Source organism: Parasteatoda tepidariorum, chromosome 6 (assembly GCF_982258835.1).
Source record: "Parasteatoda tepidariorum strain Cologne lab strain chromosome 6, Ptep-v5.0, whole genome shotgun sequence".
Classification (NCBI taxonomy): domain Eukaryota; kingdom Metazoa; phylum Arthropoda; class Arachnida; order Araneae; family Theridiidae; genus Parasteatoda; species Parasteatoda tepidariorum.
In genome coordinates, this window is record NC_141760.1 from 24,677,337 (window position 1) to 24,696,359 (window position 19,023).

Genomic DNA, 19,023 nt, shown 5'->3' on the forward strand with positions numbered 1-19,023 from the left:
TAAATAAAAATGGATCATATAACAAGTATTTCATTAACTTTCAGTGCTTCATAATTTTTAACTCTTTGACGCAGATGGGACACCGGTGTCCAGAGTTGCCAACTGCTCCGGACACGAAAAAATAATTTAAAAAACGGTAAATAATTTCTTACTAAATTTTGCAAATACTTGACTAATTTTGCCTGCTTTTTAAAAAGTTTAGAGTGACATAACTATAAAAAGTGGTGAATTATTTAAACCTACGAATAATTTAGAAATAGTGGTAGATAAAAATCTAATAAATTTAGTTTATTTAACCAAGAATTACAATTAATAAGCTACCACTTAAAAATATTTATTCGCTGTCCGGAGCAAGTTGGCATCTCTGGGTGTCCCTTTTTATATAGTTTTTTACTGACGCTTTAATTACAAGTAAAAATATATTTTGGTAAATTTTAATTATAAAAAACACTCGAATAATAGTTATTGAAAAAGATAAACGAAATTATATTTGTATTACAATGTGAAATCCAAAAAAATTGTTTTAATTTTTTTGTCATTCATATTCAAATATTTATCAGTTTTTTAAATTAAAGAAAATCCAATAATGAATAACTGTTTCTTTTAAATCTAAATAACTGCAAATAAGTGCAACATTGAAAACTTATTGCATGGAAGTGAGCTCACTTTGGAAGATTTTACCTTTCACGCAGAAAAAAGCACAGACGTTTCATGCTGTATTTCATAATTTATTACAATACTTAAATGCTTAATATAATACTTTTTTCACTAATTTTGACCTAAATCAAAACAAAATAATAAAGTGTGAGAATTATGTTTAATAAAAAATTCTGCGTCAAACAGTTAAACATTGTGAATTCTAGCACTCCCATAAAACAAAATCTGCATTAAAAACAGTATTAAATTATTTTTATAAACTTTTCGACTTTGTAAAAGTAGTCTCAAATTCTTTCTGTAGAGATCTCGGGCATTCAATAAATCAATCGTAGGTGCTGTAAATCATCTTCGTAATTAATACCTTAATCAGAATTACGGAGGATTAAATAAGGTATTTTTAGATTAAAAAAAGGAATTTATGAATTGATTGCAGTCGATAACTTCTCAAGCCCACCCATAACGCCCAAAGCGATAGTAATGAAATGATCGCTATTTAGAGTTCTTTTGAGAGTGGGAGAGGCATTCTCCGGTATTTTTACATAACTGTCTGAATTTCGATGGATCGATTTCTCATAGATTCACATCATGTTTAAACTCATGCCTGTGGTTAGAAAATGCATCTATTTTTATCTGCCATCGATTACAATTGCAAGTCTAATGGAAGGACACGTTATGTGCCATTTTCAAAAAATTGATCAAATCAGACTGTTAGAGGTGTTTAGTAAATGATGTTTACTGACACTTTTGACTGTTGAAAACCGCCTTATTTTAAGTCTTAACAAAATAAATTATTCCATGCTGACGTTTAATCAGAATGTGTTCTTAAACTTAGGAAATTGTTCTTTCAAAATGTCAGCTAATATATCTTTCTTCTAAGCTTTTCAATTATTTTTTTCTAAGTTTAATTTATTCCTGAAATGTGTGCCTATTTATTTCCATGTAAACTAATTTATTTATGTAGATATGCAGTTTGTAGTCAGTTAAAAATATTTTTCGCAATAACGAATACATAAATACATAATTGTTTTTACTTTATAAATTCTTATGTACAGTGCGCAAAATAAAAAACGGACCACCCTGAATAACTTTTGATCGAATCTCCACTTTCTAGGACTCAATTTTAATGGTTCAAGGGGGTAACTTCAAATATGTTAATTAGTGCGGAAGATATTTTAATTTACGAAATCAGACCCAAAAACATACTTTCTCTGAATAAACTTTTTTTTGTTGATGGATTTCAATTTCTGTCCTCCATAGAGGATAGCAGCAATCTTTGAAACATGTTCCCAATAGTTACGTATTTCACCATATCTCGACAATTTTTCAAGCAAATTAAGAACAATTTTCACGCAATTATAAACTTAATTTATCCAAAAATAATTCCATGCAAAATATAAATTTTAGAAATCTTTTATTATTTTTAATTATTTTATTTGATTATCTTCAAAAAAAATTTCAAATATAAGGTATACAATTTTTATATTAAGTAATGTAATTTTACACAACAAAATACAAAATTTGTGCAAAATCGGGCGAATAATTACAAAGAAATCAAATATTTAAAAAATTGTATTTTTAGAATTTGATTTCTCAGAAAATATTCATTCGAATTTGCTCAAATTTTGTATTTTATTATTGTAAAATTACATTCTTTAAAATAATATACAAATGGTAAACCTTGAAATACAAAATTTTTTGGTTATTATTAAATAGAATAATTAAAAAAAATATAATACTTAATAAAATGTATCTTTTGCATGAGATTATTTTTGTGTAAACAAATCATATAATTGCGTGCAATAAATATTTAATTCTCTTAAAACGTTTCAGTGATATGGTGAAATTCACCAAAAGTACAATTAACATTTAAGGGGTGCAAATTTTAGACCGCTCACCTGACTAAACTATTGGGACCATAATTCCCAGATTGCGGCTACCCCCAAAATATAGTGCCAAAAAAACCAAGTTCAAAGTTTTCTGGCCTAGACTGATAGAAGGTTCAAAAAATCTTTAAACTCATGTACTTAACTATTTTTCCTGCTGATAAACCTTTAGGTATACTATTTTAAGAAATTAAGATTTTAGATGATAAAAAAAGCAATTTTTCAAAACTCCTAGCATATTTTAACACCTTAAAGTTTTAAAGAGCTTGTTTGCATATTATGTATTCTCTCTGTACGAAAATTTCCAAAATGTTAGCATTCCAGACTTTACTAAATTATAAACATCGAAAATGCTGAAAATTAGCTTGTTAATTTGGCAAAAAAAAAAGATTATTTAGCAATAAAAGCAAAGCTCAACGACAACAAAGAGGGGCAAAATTATAGTTGGGTATCGATTTTGCAGTCTCTTGACCATCACGCAAAGGCATCATCAGAGTTGGCGAGATCGTACCAGGTGATCTTAAAATCATTTCAGAAATGGCCAATCCATTGTCAGAAAAATAGAATGCCTCGTTTCCCATCTACTATTAGTCCTTTCATTCATTGCTGTTCTCTCTCTTTCTATCTATCCTGCTTGTGTCATAATGTTATTAGTCAATCAAACTAATGCTTTCTTTCCCCTTGAACTTCTCAGTTTTAATGGTGAGGGATATGTTTTGATTTTATTCTCTACCTGAAGCAGTGTTTAAATATTTATCTTTATGCAGTTTTAATGAGAAGGAATTATTGAGTTGTTTTTAAGTCTAATTGTGAAAGATTAGACAAAAAAAATGGATATTTGTTAAACATACGCTGAAAGAGAGATCTTAATCTGAGAGTTTCTGGAAAGAAATCCTTATTTATAACTCTTTAGTATAGCCCGAAAATAACCTCGGTCACTTTTTTTATCGCTTTATTTATTCATTTATTATTATTTTTAAATTATTAAATGATACAAATACATCAATGTAGAAAAACTCTGGAAACCATAATTTTATGTTTAAAAGGTTTAATGAGTCCTTTCAAAATTTTGATCTCTCAGAATCCATCAATTTGAGGTGAGCAGATTCATGTGAAAAGAGAGTTCTTTAACGATTCACATATTTTAATGTTTTAATGTATATATTTAATATATTTTACCTCCTCAAATATTTTTAAATATTCTTTAAAGTCAATTTGTTTAACTAAATTTTGTCGCTATTTTATATTATTGATATTATTGAAATAACTTTTTATAACCGTAGATTATTTCTATTATAAATTTAGTTCAAAAATATAATTCAATCTAAGCAAAATAAAGTTTTAAAAGGGGTTATTAAATGAAATAGACCTATGGATCACCGACTCATTAGGATTGAGGAAAGTTGATAAGGATTGAGGAAGTTATTTGAGTCTACCGGCCATTGCCTACTAAATGAAAATTTGAATTTTCAGGTCGAGTTAAATGGTCGAAATTACGGGCAAATTAAGGAGAATGTTTAATTTCTTTGTAATATACTATTTCCCTATAAAATAGCATCGAAATATTTGCTTGGTGGAAAAGAATGCAGGTCGAAATTCGAAGTCTTGATTTTTAGAGGCAGTTGTTCTCAATTTCTATTCGGTCATGAAATCCTAAATAGTCGACATTCTTCCAGACTTCAAAAATGAAATTCTTTAGAAGTTACAAAAGTGTTAACCACTGAAAAATAACTCATTATTTTGAAAATATTTAATATGAAGGATGGAGCCGTGATGGATCCCCGTTTGTCTCCCAATGAAGTATGAATCCCACCGATGGCTGTTCGATATCGAACACATTGCACCAACCACATACCACCAAATACATTGCTGATGTAAAACATCCTCAATGATAGACGGATCATGAGTTAGAGTCCCATTACCATCAGACTAACCGTGAGAGGCTTTCGTGATTTTTCTCACCATGCAACACAAATGCAGATTAGTTCTGTCAAAAAGTCCTCCGCGAATCCAAATTTCCCCCTATACTTGATAAAGTTCTTCTCCCTTCCCTTCTGGATTGGTTTAAAAGTTACAAGGCTACGGAGTTGTACATTGGTAGACGTAAACTTAAAATTAGGTTAGCTGTTCAACGACGGTCAAACCTGATGATTTAACTCTGTTTTTATTGTTAATTCAACCACCAACTTGTTTTCTTTTTAATTTTTATTAAATTTTATTTAGTATAAAAACTCATTAAATATTTTTCGTTAACGAGATTGTCTAGCAGAAGTTATGAAAGTTAATTCCTAATATTAATTAAGATTTTGAATAGTTTTGTTATCACAATTTTAATTTCATACCTTAATTGGACACTTATAAAAGTAAATGTAGCTAATTAAAATTGAAATAACTTATTAAAATTTTATACTTGTAAAGGTAAATATCTTCTCATGTAATGTCGCTCAATGGTATGCATTTGATGAGATTTTCAACTTTGACTTATAAGCTTAATCCTATTATGCAGATATCACTGTTCTGATGCTATCAGCATAATCCTAACATCATGTAATTGCTAATTACATAAAGTAATGCCATCTTTAGTTTTAAAACTTTAGCATACCTTCAACTTATGATCAGAATCAGAAACGTAATAACAGATGAGAATAATATTAAAAAAGAGATAATAAATTAATATTACAGCTAATGCCTTTAAATCAGATGAAAATAAATAATTTACTGATAAATATTAACTTTTTTAAGCTGGTGACAGTCAACGATATCTGTAACTTTCTCTTTCGGTAATATTATGTTACTTTTTTGCCCAATGAGACTGTGCAGAACGATAAGACAACAATAGCATTTTTATGATACATCGAGAAATATAACACATCATGGGTATAGTACTAAACACCTGTTTTCAAAACTTTGTGCTTTAAATTTATGATATACTTTATGATATTGATACCTACGATGTAAGATCTTCCCAAATTTAGTCTATTCAATTAAACATGAATATATAACTTCAGATGTTTTATTACTAATCAATACACTAACAAAATGATTTTAACTTACTCACTGAATAGACGTTATTTTATTTTTATTTTATGAGGAAAAAAGAAACGGATTAAGCAAGATTTAGTATGGTATCAATAAAATGTACAAAAGAAACATTTTCTTGAAAATTCTGTTCATTTCTTCTGGAATGGTTCTGCCGCTCCAGAAAACCGAAAAGATATCTTACGAAATACCTTCCGTCCACTTAAATCCGTATTTAGCTTCCACCTACGTTCCATCTGTAGATAGAAATGGAATAGTGTCAGGGATTTTGTGCCCATCTCCAGAGATTTCCCGGAAAATCCAGTTATTCCTTCTTTAATTTTGTTTTCCAGTGAGAATCAGGTCGTTGGATTCTCGGTCCTGGCAGAAAATCGATGGTATAAAAGAATACTTTTCTCTCTATTTTTTTTAAGTACTTTTTCGTTTGTTTTTGTATCAAACACAGAAAATTCTTCGGTTCCTTGGCTTACGAAACATTTGCTTCGAATCAGTTTTGATTAAGGGAAAGGAAAATTGTTTGAACTCTTTTGATAACATATGTTGTTGTTTTCTTTTGTGCCGTGTAATAAGTTAACGCAAGTTGGCATAATTTTACTGATGGCTGAAACAATAGTGAAATCTTTATCGCTCCTTTTAATTTTTATTTATTTATTTATTTTGGTTAGTTAAAAACGCATGTTGAAAGACAAAGGTGGGGGTCTTCCATTTAAAAAGACCGGGATCTAAAAGAAAAAAATACTACATACACAGAGCGATAATTTTACATGTATGTAAAGTATCCGACAGAAAAAGAAACTTTTAATTTTATTTTAAAATAAAGCTTGTCACGTTAATGGGGAAAATTTAACAGAAAATAATTTTGTAATTTGTCATTGTATCTCAACATTTCCCTTTACCCTTATTTATACACTGTCAGAAATTTCCTTCCCTCGTATTCCCTGGACATTTAAAGACTATCGTTCAAATATTTGAATCAAAAATTTCATTGCCTGGTTTCTTCAATGAAACATTTGTCGACATTAAAGTGATTGAATATTTGAGTAACACTGAAATAAATTAATGTTATTAGCGAAATTAATTTTTATAACTTCCCCTAAAATATTAAGTTAAAATTACTACAATATACTCTCGAGTAGTACTAACATACCTTAAACATTTTTTTATATTTTGTTAAATCTTTCAATGTAAACTATAAGTAAAAAAATTTTATATATTCCAGAAATAACTTCTAGAATTTAGTATAACCTAAGTTATACTTAACCATAACAATTTTCTGTGTATATGATCGGATCTTATGGACCTATTTCCACTACATATAGGCTAGAAGTAAAAATAATTTATAAATTTTTTTCATACAGACAATATATATTTGCATATATGTATGTTGTATGTGACATTAATTTTCACATATTTTTTTAAATAAATAAAGTAAAACTCTAGAAGCTTTTCTTTTCTTAAAATTCTTTTAAAATAAAAAGAGACCGAAAAATTCTAAAAAGTATCGAGTACTTTTTGAAACTAAACATTCAAAATTCCACAAATTCACCATCTTTCATGTAAAAAAATATTTTATGCCTTTCCCCCATCTGTAAGTAAAAATGCACAGCAAAAATAATTAATAAATACATTTTTAACCATGCTTAACTGCACACTAAGAATATTTTTCTTTTCTTCTAAATTTTCAGTCAGTGATTAATCTAATTGTCTGTGTAATCATTGAATAATTTTTAATAAATATTTTTTATATAACTAGTTCAATTTTTGGTAAATAGGTTTTCCACAGCATTATGCGCTAAAATATCGATCTCATATCTAGCTCTTCAAAAGAAAAGAAAAAAAAAGGTGGAAGATTAATGGCGCTAACCTTGTTACCATTCCTTTTCGCTTTTTTTTTTTAACCGTTCGCCCTTTTTTCCTACACCCATACTCTAGAGTAAAATAAATGTCAAAAAAAAAAAAAATATCTGAGCTAAGTGACACAGTCCAGAGTTTCATTAGTCAAAGTTACTACGTGCAATTTACTTTACAGTACTATTCGGCCGTGAGAAAATCGATTCACTTTGCTTCTAATTAAGAGAAAATACTTGCTTTTACCTCGCTTTTCACAGTTAATGATGATGATTTCTCCAACTCGACCTCAACTTTTAGCGAATCAATTCTCCCACTTTAGGGGCAGAGATCTGATAATTAAATACTCCATTTTGATGATTATGTTTCCTTTTTTTTTTCCTCTCTCTCTCTCTATTCATCATTTTAAGTTAACGGAAGCTAAAAAAAATGTTAGCTTTTGGAAAAGGTAGAAGAAAATTTTTAAATCTGTTTGCTTTCATTGCATTTAATCGTGTTAATGGTTGCTTTTGAATTGTAATATAAGAAAAAAATTGTGTTTTAACCCTTGGTATGAGGATATTTCAGACATAGATACATCTATGCAATTTATTTTTTTACTGGAAATTAGTCGTAAGGAGCGAAATTTTCTGATGGAATTTTCTTTTAAATTTTCATCAATTTTGATTTTTAAAAAAAATAAATAAATAAAAATCCGACAGAAACAATTTTTGAAAATGAAAGATAATAATTTCTTCGATCTTCACTGTTGAACGGGGTTTTCCCATTGTCCTTAAAAGTATCTTTTTCATGAATTTTAGTTTTCTGTGCATCACAAATTTTAAAAATTGAAATTGCACTAATTTTTTAAACAGGAGGTAGGAAGCTGTGAAAACTATCAATATATTAGATAGGCTAATTTTCTAATTAAGAAGTTATATTAGGCTTAAATGTGCTAAGTAATGTTAAGCCTAATGTTATGTTTAGTTTCCTTTTAACTGACAGGCAGTGAGTTTCACTTAGATCATCTTCCAACTACTCCTGGTATTAGTTGCTAAATGTATGCATCCCAGACGTTAATTTGGCATGTTTAGATTCAAATTATTTTTTTTTAAAATATTCCAGATGACTTGGTAAAAATTGCTTATTCAGTCAGAAAATCTTTATATATAGACTACATCAGCACGAGACCACATTGCTATGTCTCATTAAAGAAGCTCTATCGGAGACGCAAATGGTTTAAGTGTATGGCTAAATTTATTGATTTTATTTTAATTATTTTTATTTATTATTATTACATCGTGGAGCGGAGATAAGGATATCTTGACTTTCATTCAGAAAGTGTAAAATGATCTTTTTTTGATGTATAATATGCATATATGGCAGTACTTTTACTTTCGTTACTTTTACCGCCGGTACAAGTAAAAAGTACGTACTTTTACTTGTACTTCGTTACTTTTTAAATTTAGTACTTTTACTTGTACTTTCGTTACTTTTTTAGGGAAAAAGTACAAGTATTTGTAACGGAAATGTCGAATGAAATCGTTACTTTTTTCTAAAACTCGGTGAGCTTTCTAAAAAAAAATTTATTAAAAAAAATGCTTACGTTTTTTTAATTTATAAAATTAATGTGCAATATATATGCATTCACAGCTAACTTCGTGCTTCAATACCTTGACCTTTTAAAATTGTCATTCCTGAAAGGGAAAAGACGACTCTTTTGATGTTGGAAAAAGTGTTGGATTTTGTTATTACGTTTCTCAGTTTTCTTTTTGAACTCACTAATAATAAATTTTTGTCTTAATACATTTTTTACTAAATATATTTTTACCTAGTACATTTTTTACTAAAATTATATTTATGCCCGACTTTGTCAAGCAACGCCCAGTCAAATCTCTAAGAACTTCAGAACTATTGTGCTATTGAAAACTATTATAATTACTATTTTAACTCTTGAAAACTCGAAGGTATTAATTTAACCGCTGATACTAAAATTCGTTTACAAATTTTAATTATTCCGTTAGGCAGAAATGTTCGGAAAATGATTTTCTCGCATTACTTCAACATTAGCCATTGCTACAAATAAAACTGTAGACTGTTCTGTTTCAACTTATACTGCACATTCAATTATTTTTTACTAGCTCAAAGATCACAAAGCTATCTAAAACCCCGTGTTTGCTTTGTTTATGTTTGTGTTTTTAAAACGCTTTTCTATAGAGTAAAACAATTTTAAATCAATGGTAATTTAAATAAATAAAAATAATAAACTAAAAATTACAATCAATAGATCAAATTTCTTTTTCGTGCAAATTAATAAAAAGTTTGACATTAAAATTATGTTTGATTTTAAAATTATATTATATGATTATATTATAAAATTATATTATAATATTCTTCCGAGTTTAAAAAGAAATTAATGTCCATAACTTTCAAAATTAAATATAATTAAATAAATAACAACAATTTAGCAAAAACATTAACGAGCATAAGAATATTATTCAATAAAATTTTAGGTTACTTTGAATTTTCGATTTCCTAGAAATGTACTTTTAAATCGTTACTTTTTTTGTTTAGTACTTGTACTTTTACTTGTACTTTTTACTCGTTACTTTTTTTAAAAATACTTGTACTTTTACACGTTACTTTTTAAAAGTAACGTTGCCATATATGATAATATGTGAGATATTAATGAATGACATAATGCACGATTTATATCAATTTGCATTACGCTCTATAATGTAGATGAAGAATGATAAAATGAAATCATTAATATTTTTCTCACATGTTTCTAATTCATTGATCAATGTATGTCATATTCATACTGTTAAAGATGCAATATTTTATTGATGACAGTCAAAATTTGCACATTTTGAGATTGTCAAAAATTAGATATTATAATAAAACTGACATGTTATTTATTACTGCAGCAATGATTGAACGTTTCAATTTTTGTTCCTTCTTTCAGCACGAAACCTTCAGTCCTGGGTCCCCGACGTGCCCTCGCATGGATCGTCGCCACTCGTCGCAACCATCGACGGTGTCGAGCTCCCTGGGGGGGAACGTGGACATTTGCCGCATCTGTCACTGCGAGGGAGACGCTGAACTACCCCTCATCTCCCCCTGCTTCTGTGCTGGCTCTTTGCGCTACGTCCACCAATCCTGCCTCCAGCAGTGGATCAAGAGTTCAGACACGAGATGCTGCGAACTCTGTAAATTCCAGTTCATCATGCACACAAAGATCAAGCCATTTCGAAAGGTCTGACTTTTTTTCTGCTTTATTCTTAAAAAAAGAAGAAAAACTTAAATTATTATGGCGATAAACACCCTTAAATGGATCGGGGCCTATAAAGGAATTGGGATTTAGATGTATACAACAAACATCAAGAAATTACAATTTAGTAACAATTAAAAACAAACAGCTCCTTCAGTACCTTAACCTAATCCCACCCTGAGACACAAAAAGACAGTTACAAAATTTCCTTAGAAATATGAGAATAAAGCTTTCACGTGCGAAAAGTGGGGATGAGAAAGACAAAGTAGACAAAACCTAGTAACGAAATAGAGGATAATAGTACTCCCTAAGAAAAATCAGTCAATCGCTTTGAATCATAATATCAGTACCTTGAACGATAAAAAGGGATAAATCTGTTGCAACCTTAATATAGGCTTTAAAATGAACCATATTTCCTTTCAGGTTGAACCATAGTATCGTGTAATGAAGTTAAGAATCATGAAGGACGATTAATGATTTCGCCAAAAAAAATACTCAATAAAATTGCTCTGAAAACTCACATTGATAAAATGTATAGTAAATGCCCGAGCTGTTAAATATACATCACGCACACACATTCCAAGCCTTAAAAACATCAATAAACCTATCTTTAACAGACAATCTCGTAATAAAGTCACCATCAACATATCTTAATTCTTACCTTCTACAACATATCCAACCGTGTCCTCACTTTTTGCAACCTTTACATGTTAGACGAGGTACAACGCTTACCAACACTTCATTTTTTAACGTGGTTCGTGTTTTTTCTTTTTTTCAATTAACATTAAGAAAAAAGTAGAAAACCAAAAAACTGAATCTATTATGGGATTTTTAAACAAACAGCTCTTATTTACTTCCTCCCTAACACGACAATTTATGTAAAACGATGGTCATCCTAACTATTCAACTCCAAAGTTAACTATCTGGAGCCTTAATTTTTCAATTCTACAATCCAAACAATTTAAATCTACAAGCAGCGATCAATTTTATAAATGGTTGACTCGAGAAATTATTCGTTTAATTTTGTGCTATTTTTAAATGAAACGTGGTAAAACAATGCGATCTTTTCCTTTAACAAAAAAGTCATTCTTGTGCCCTAAGATTTTAAAATGAAGAAATATTTTTTTAACATATTTCTTACACAGAAATTCTTAGAAATTGAAGAGTACGTAATAGAATGGTATGAAATATGGGCAATAATAAAATATGGAAATTTAGTTTTCCTACAACTATTAACATTACTACACATCTATTAATTTTAGATTCGTTATTATAAAAACCACTAGTTTCATTTAACTTATTCAAATTATAAAACTTTTTTATTCATATATCCGCACATCATATGATAAAATAAATAAAAAGCTATTCAAGTACTTAAATGCTGGACAGCTCTTGTAATCTCAGCTGTTGTTGTGCAAGTGCAACATGAGTATTGATTTACAGTGACTCTTTAAAACTTACCCGATTTAGTGCCAAATTAAAAGCAAACAAAATATCTAGGATATGTTTGATCGCGAAATGTGTGTCTGTGTACACAACCTGATTCATTTCTGAACTATTTATAATATTTGGATGATACTGAAAATGTGCATTTTTTTTTATAGACTATAAAATTTTAGAACAATATTGTTGCTATTAAAACATATACTTGCTTAGCTCAAGTCATGACTATTTTTATCTTCTAAGTTTATTTTGCGTTTAATTATGGGTAAAACAAATATAACTCAACTATCTTTGATTTATTAAACGAATACATTTCGCAGTTTTTTTAAGAACACTTAATTAGTATTTGGTGTGAATCTATTTGAAATGTGATATTGATTAATTTATTTAGATAAAATTAAGGCAATAAATATCGAAAATAAACTAATAAAATTAAAGAAAATTACATTTATTTTCACCTAAAAAAATTATTTTCGTTCATTTATAGTTCGAGAGACAGCATCGCATAATACACATCGCATGCAAATAATTCAGCTCTTCGCAAACGGGAGCAGCCATTTTGTAATGAATAAAAATTGTCTCAGTCCTTTCTCAATTAACCTTTTTATTTCAGACAATTTACAATAATCCCAGATTCTTATTAAATATCCTTATTAAAGGCTTATATCAGGAAGCCTAAGTATTTCCTAATCAGCCTGAAACTCTTTATGCTATCACAATTATCACAATGTGCCAACGCACCATTAGGTTGATTAGAAAATTATCATTCGTTGCACAATTAACTTCATTTCAGAATATGTGCAAAAACCACAGAGTGAAGGTCTATATTGCAGTGTAATAGGAAAATCAACGTAAGTGACAAAAATTCAAATTTGAGATTTTTATATATTTGACTTTTTGTATGATAAGCAATATATATTGCAAAAAAAAAAATCAGTTTTTATCTGTCTTCTAAAATTCTATTTTAGCGATAGAAAGACTTCAGGCAACTTTTCTCGAAATCTATCGTGAAGAACTTGCGTTGTTTTTTAAATTGCATGGCGGTATAGTAAAAAGTCTTATAAAAGGTTTATTGAAATACAATTAAACAAATTCAGTTTGAATAATTATTTGCTAATTTTCTAAGAAGCCCGAAAACGTGCACGCTAGTTACAATAAACCTAAAAATATCAGAGTAGAAATACTGAAGACTTTTTCCAATTAGCGGGGTACATTGCAAAATGCCATCCATATTTGCAAAGAGTCGGTTTTTTCAATTAGCCTACAATATACATACTCTGCAGCTTAAAACAGAATGATTGACCTTTATTTTACGTGATCATCGACGTGTTAAGCATCATATCATAAAAATTCCGACTTTAAAATGACAGTCAGCGGAAGAGATTGCATATGAAAAAAATAAATTATCAGTTTAAATGTAACACTCGAAAAATAGCAAATTTTTATTTCATTGTTAATTAATCATTTTTCATTCTCACTTTGTGTTCAATAAAAAGTATTTAAGTCTTTAGTTGCATATCTAGACTAGCATATAAACGGTAATTATTTTTTTAAAGCTTGCAGTAAGTTTTCTAAAACAATTGCATGTTTTCGAAGAACTTTTATGTATTTGATTTCGATTCTAACTTCCATTCAGTATCTAAGACTTCTGATCAGTTACATACAGCAAACAACAACTGAAAACTGTACTATAATTCAAAGTTATATAAAAAAATTTGCTATTTCTGATATCTGAACATTTATTTCATAGGTTAATTAATTGTGATAAAACTTCTGTCTACAATAATATGGTTGTCCCACGGAAATAAAGCCGTATTGAATGTGTGCCGTAACTGGACACGGAGCAAACAAGTGAGAACAAAACACGAATATTCGAAAAACCCATATGCAAATACATATTCACAATGAGTCACTCGCTTATTGTCTTATCTGCGCTGAAAAGAATAGAAGAAATGCGTTATAAGAAAAGGGGAAAATCTCCTTTTGAGTAAATACAACTGCTGTTAATAGGCTTATGTATCCGCCAAGTTTATTACCTCAGATTTCTATAACGGATTCATTTCAGCCTCAGACTGAAACTGCGTACCATCAGCAGATACAGCCTTATTGAGAATACCCTCCCGCATAATCGTCGACAATGAAATCAGGGAAAAAGGCAGACCATTCCACTACATGCATTATATTATTCAATAACCTATATCGTGAAGCTACGCTCGTACGATTACGGAGGTGTTATCCAGCTGAAAAAATTGTACTTGGCCATTAGTTCTCTGCAAAGGGCAATAAATGAGTTCACAACATTTCTTAACCATAGACGAAACTTTCCCACAGCATTAATGAACCTCCACGTTGCTATATATTAAAAAAGAAATTCTCTTTTATTTTGCTTTGCAAATAAACTATAAGGCCGTAAAGGCCATCTTAATTCGTTTCTTTTTTACTCTTTTCTGTTAACGTATAGCTTTCAACATAAGCTACTGTTTAATTATTTTAAATAGCAATTACTTATACTACATAAAAAGAGAAATATTAAGTGAAATCTTCCGTAGTTGACAAAAGGTGAAAGCTAGTTAATGATGCGAGAAGACTTTTGATAATCATAGTAAAGTTAACCTGGCTTTTCTCTCCGACCGAATGAGTGCAACCTAAAACCAAGAAACGCATTTATTACCATTTGTAGAGAAGAATAGGTGCTCCAGGATGAAATTTCCAGCACTGTAACGTTTCCATTCATGTTACGGAATCTTCATAGTTACAATATTTAGAATAATATAGTGCATCCCATGCTATAGCTTGCATTTTTCTCTTATATCAATCCCGAAGAAAACGTAAAAAAGCAGGCTCAGCAATGTTGCCAATGCTTGCTAATGGTGGACAGTTTCAGTCTGTGATTGAATTGGAGGTTGCCATCATTGAAACCTGGGTTGACATTGATGCTACTGTCCTCTAGAGATTTGTATGTGCCGCATAGTATATTCTAAGTCGTGGGTAAATATAGCGGATAAATTTGGTATTAATAGCACTGATTTTATTTCAACGAAGCACTTTTTCCTTTCTTTTTTAAACAGTCTCGAAACAAAGAAAAGTGTCTGGCAAAGATGCAGATCCTCAGACTATTAGAGACAATTTTGCCTAGAACTTTTATGTGTTTGATTTATATACAACTCTCGCAATTATTCATCTACTACTATTTCTGGTAAGCCAGTCAGCGAGGAGTAAGAACCATGCCTCTTGAAGACGCAGTAATAATCTGTGGTAAGCCATTCTGTACACACTTTGCCCATATCTTGAGCAATTGACCTTAGCTTTGATCCGCATAATAGCATCTTGAGCTGTATAAATTCATATATGATTCGAGCACCAAATATTTAACACGAGAAATCATTTGTTTTATAAAATGATGAAAAATCATGTAGTAAAAGAAGTTGATCCAAAAAGACTAAGTCGGAATACAATGTGAATAAAGCACAAATTAAGTTTAGAAATAATCTACTATAGTTTGGTTTTATGAACAAGAGTCTTCCTCGATGTCTAAAAGCCGCGCATTTTTCTAAAAGCCGCCTCAGTGTCTTTTGGTGTTAAGACACTGAAGGAGGTACTTGTTTATAGGACTGAAACTATAGTTCATTGCTGTACTTTATTTTTTCTTCATTTAGATTGTTTTTTGTTTTAATAAAATTTTAATTCAATGGATTAAACAAAAAAGGACAATTCAGTTTCATGCATATCACATGTTATTGCTTGCGCAAGTGACGCGCATTTCCTTTAACCGACATTTAATGGATTTATTTATATTTTTAGTGGGAAAAGCTGGAGATGTCCCCTGTTGAGCAACGAAAAGTGCTCTGTTCCATCACTTTCCATGTGGTAGCCATTACGTGTGTGGTGTGGTCCCTGTACGTACTCATCGACCGAACTGCCGAGGAGATGCGGACGGGCGTTCTCGAGTGGCCCTTCTGGACTAAGCTGATCGTGGTTGCGATCGGATTCACGGGCGGACTCGTCTTCATGTACGTCCAGTGCAAGATGTACGTGCAGCTCTTCAAGAGGTGGCGAGCCTTCAACCGCATCATCTATGTGCAGAATGCGCCTGAGAAGTGCTGCCAACAGCAAGCTGTCTATTCCGCGGCCGAGATGACCGCTAACGTACTCGCAAAGAGCGAGGAGAAGCGGTTCTCCCCGGACGAGGAAGAGTTTCACAGCTGCCAGAGTGGCAGTAGCGAAAGTGTTAGTGACGGCGAGGGCCCCAATGAAGAGGGGGCTCCTACCGCCACAACTAATGCCACCCTCATCTTGGCCAACGCGGCAAAAACTGGATCAACCAAAACGACGTTGACATCTGTGACTGACAGTGCCCCGACGAATGAGGACGCTCTCGGTGGTCATCCCCTCAGCGAAGTTGTCGTCGTTTCGAATGTCGAAGACGATCTTCCACCCCCACCACCCTTGGTGGTCAGAGACGTCACCCCATGCACAGGGGACGAGGCGTCTCTGAGGGACGCTTTTCTTACTAGGCAACTGCAACAAACCGCCAGCTGAGGGTCTTTTAGACCCTTGTAGACAAAGTGATGGATGTTAAGCCATGATCACGTTGATTCCTTCGCACGCTGCATCAATTCCTCACCATGTTCTCTTATAGAAGATCTTCATTCTGAGACAATTGGTAGCTTCTTCGATTAAATTTAAATAAACATGGCATTAATCGGTTTTCCTAACTGGATGGAAGTATTTTTATTCAGAAATCATTTTTATTGATCAGTAAAAACTGTAGGCTTCACTAATCAGAAAGTCGATGCACCTGAGAATCTGATTGGTGCAATGAAGCTATATAAAGTTTTGCGCCATTCTGGGAAAAGAAGCTACGCCGTGGTAGAAAACTTTTCAGGAGTTTAAAATTTAAAGTATTAAAAAAATGAGTGTAAGTAAACCTTGAAGTTTTGAATACTGAAATTTTCCTTTTGATATTTTTAAATAAACTTTGGAAGATTTACTTCCCTACTGCGTTATCCTGAGTAATAAAACCTTAATTTGTTTGCATTTTGGTATTTTGAAAAACAATTTTTGCCATTTGAAACAATTAAAATTTGCCATGAAGTGTTTCACCCGCGGTATCGAGTCCTCTTAACTACATATAAAATTCGTACGAATAGAACTTAAAATAGTAATAAAATTAGTAGCTCATGTTTTTATTGATGGTCTCATGCTTTATATCAGTTAATCTCAAATTTTATAAATTAATTCATTTAGAGGATCATTTATAGAGGGATTAAATGTTGAACTTTGAAGGGTAAAGTTAATTTCAATTTGCAACTAAATTTGCTGAATGCGAATAAAAAGCATACTAATCCGCAAAACAAGTAAAACTGAATACGTAGCTGCATGCATTTACATTCTTAAATCAGAGTCTAACATTATACTTTCGCGAGTCAAGGTGAACTTTTAAACCTAGTTCATATAACTTTGAATAGAATTCGGCACAAATTGAATTTAAAATAAAAGCTTTAAGTCATTATCTCGATTTTTAAAATATTTTTTAAACTATTCATTGATTATTAAAGTTTACTTCTTAAATTTTGCGTTGAAAGCACTTCAAAAAAAATTTATACATATTCATATACTTCTAGTCTTAATTAAATACTAAGTGATAGAGATCTCACGCGCATCACTCAAGGAATTAATTAGTATCTTTAAATATTAGTTTTTTTCTCAATTTACAAAAAAAAAATGCCAATAATGAACTTTTTCATGACAAATGATCACTTGAAGCGAAGCGTTGCGCTGAGAGCATTTATCAAAGAATGTCGGTTGTCGCAGATATGGAGAAATTCAGTTCACGACCAAGGCAGAGTGCCAAAGAATCAGCGTGTGTGACTGGTTTATTATTAATCATTTTTACCAAAAAGCATTTTTTGATTTACCATCATAAATAAGATATAAGCCTCCAGGAAGTGAGGTACGCTTCATTTTATCATTACTTTCGGGTTTTGTTAAGCTGTGATCATTGACTTTTATTGAGAAAAACTGCAAGTGTGCTTCATACATTAGTCTCAGAAGAAAGCGGAGTTAGTGTATATTTCTTCATATCCTTTATCTTTCATTTCTTTAAAATAGATGTATGTCTTTAATGTAGAACTTCTTTTCATGTTTTTGCTGTCCCCAATATCAACATGTTTTTCCTCTGGTTAATAATTTATGAGCTAAGCATATGAATGAAGAGCTCCCCTGCTGTTTTAATAATAGATTTATATTGTAAAGAAATTGTATAAACTGAGAAATATTTCTGGTAAATTTTGTTTTGCAAAAATAACCATTTTGTTATATGTCAGTCATCCTAATACCATTAATACTAACAAATTCATGTTTACTTGCATTAACGTTTTTTTAGGGAAAGGATGGTGATTTTTCTCTAACTTTCGAGTGAAAATTTAAAAAAAGAAACTCAGTTTTATTGGAAAAAATATTCCTCTAAATTTCGAAAAACAAAAAATATGTATCTGGAATTTCCAAAGTGTTAATTTTTTTTGAACATAAATTTAACTTTAAATTTCAAAAAACTGTAATTTTCTGAATTAGTAACTAACACGATAATACATCCAATTAAAACCTGATAATTCCTCATAATAACTATGAACTCCGTAAAGAAAAATTTTTCCAGTGCTTTTATCCCAGTTTTAATGAATAATCTTGCATTAAAAAAAAAGTTGTGTACATATCATGAATTGCATAGTACTATATAGTGATAAGCCCTACTTTTTGTAATTATTCAGCAACAGAGCTTTTTTATGTCAAGCTGTTCCGTAGTATTGTTTTAAAATAGGTACTTTAAAAATTTAAGAAATTTCCAATAATTGGCAGCTTATTATACAGAAAAAAGTATTTTTGCATACTCAAAAATACTGTTTT

The 19,023-nt window shown here is 30.6% G+C and overlaps 1 protein-coding gene across 3 annotated transcripts in view; it reads left to right on the top strand.

The window, feature by feature from the left end:
- Positions 1–18,558, top strand: part of LOC107452098 (E3 ubiquitin-protein ligase MARCHF8) — a 64,218-nt gene extending 45,660 nt beyond the window's left edge. For all 3 annotated transcript variants that reach the window (XM_071178896.2, XM_016068405.4, XM_016068406.5), the window contains exons 2-3: positions 10,372–10,662; positions 15,922–18,558. In XM_071178896.2, the coding sequence (XP_071034997.2) occupies positions 10,411–10,662; positions 15,922–16,659 (990 nt within the window). In that variant the 5' untranslated portion in view covers positions 10,372–10,410 and the 3' untranslated portion in view covers positions 16,660–18,558. The remainder of the gene's footprint in view (positions 1–10,371; positions 10,663–15,921) is intronic.
- Positions 18,559–19,023: the final 465 nt, after the last annotated feature.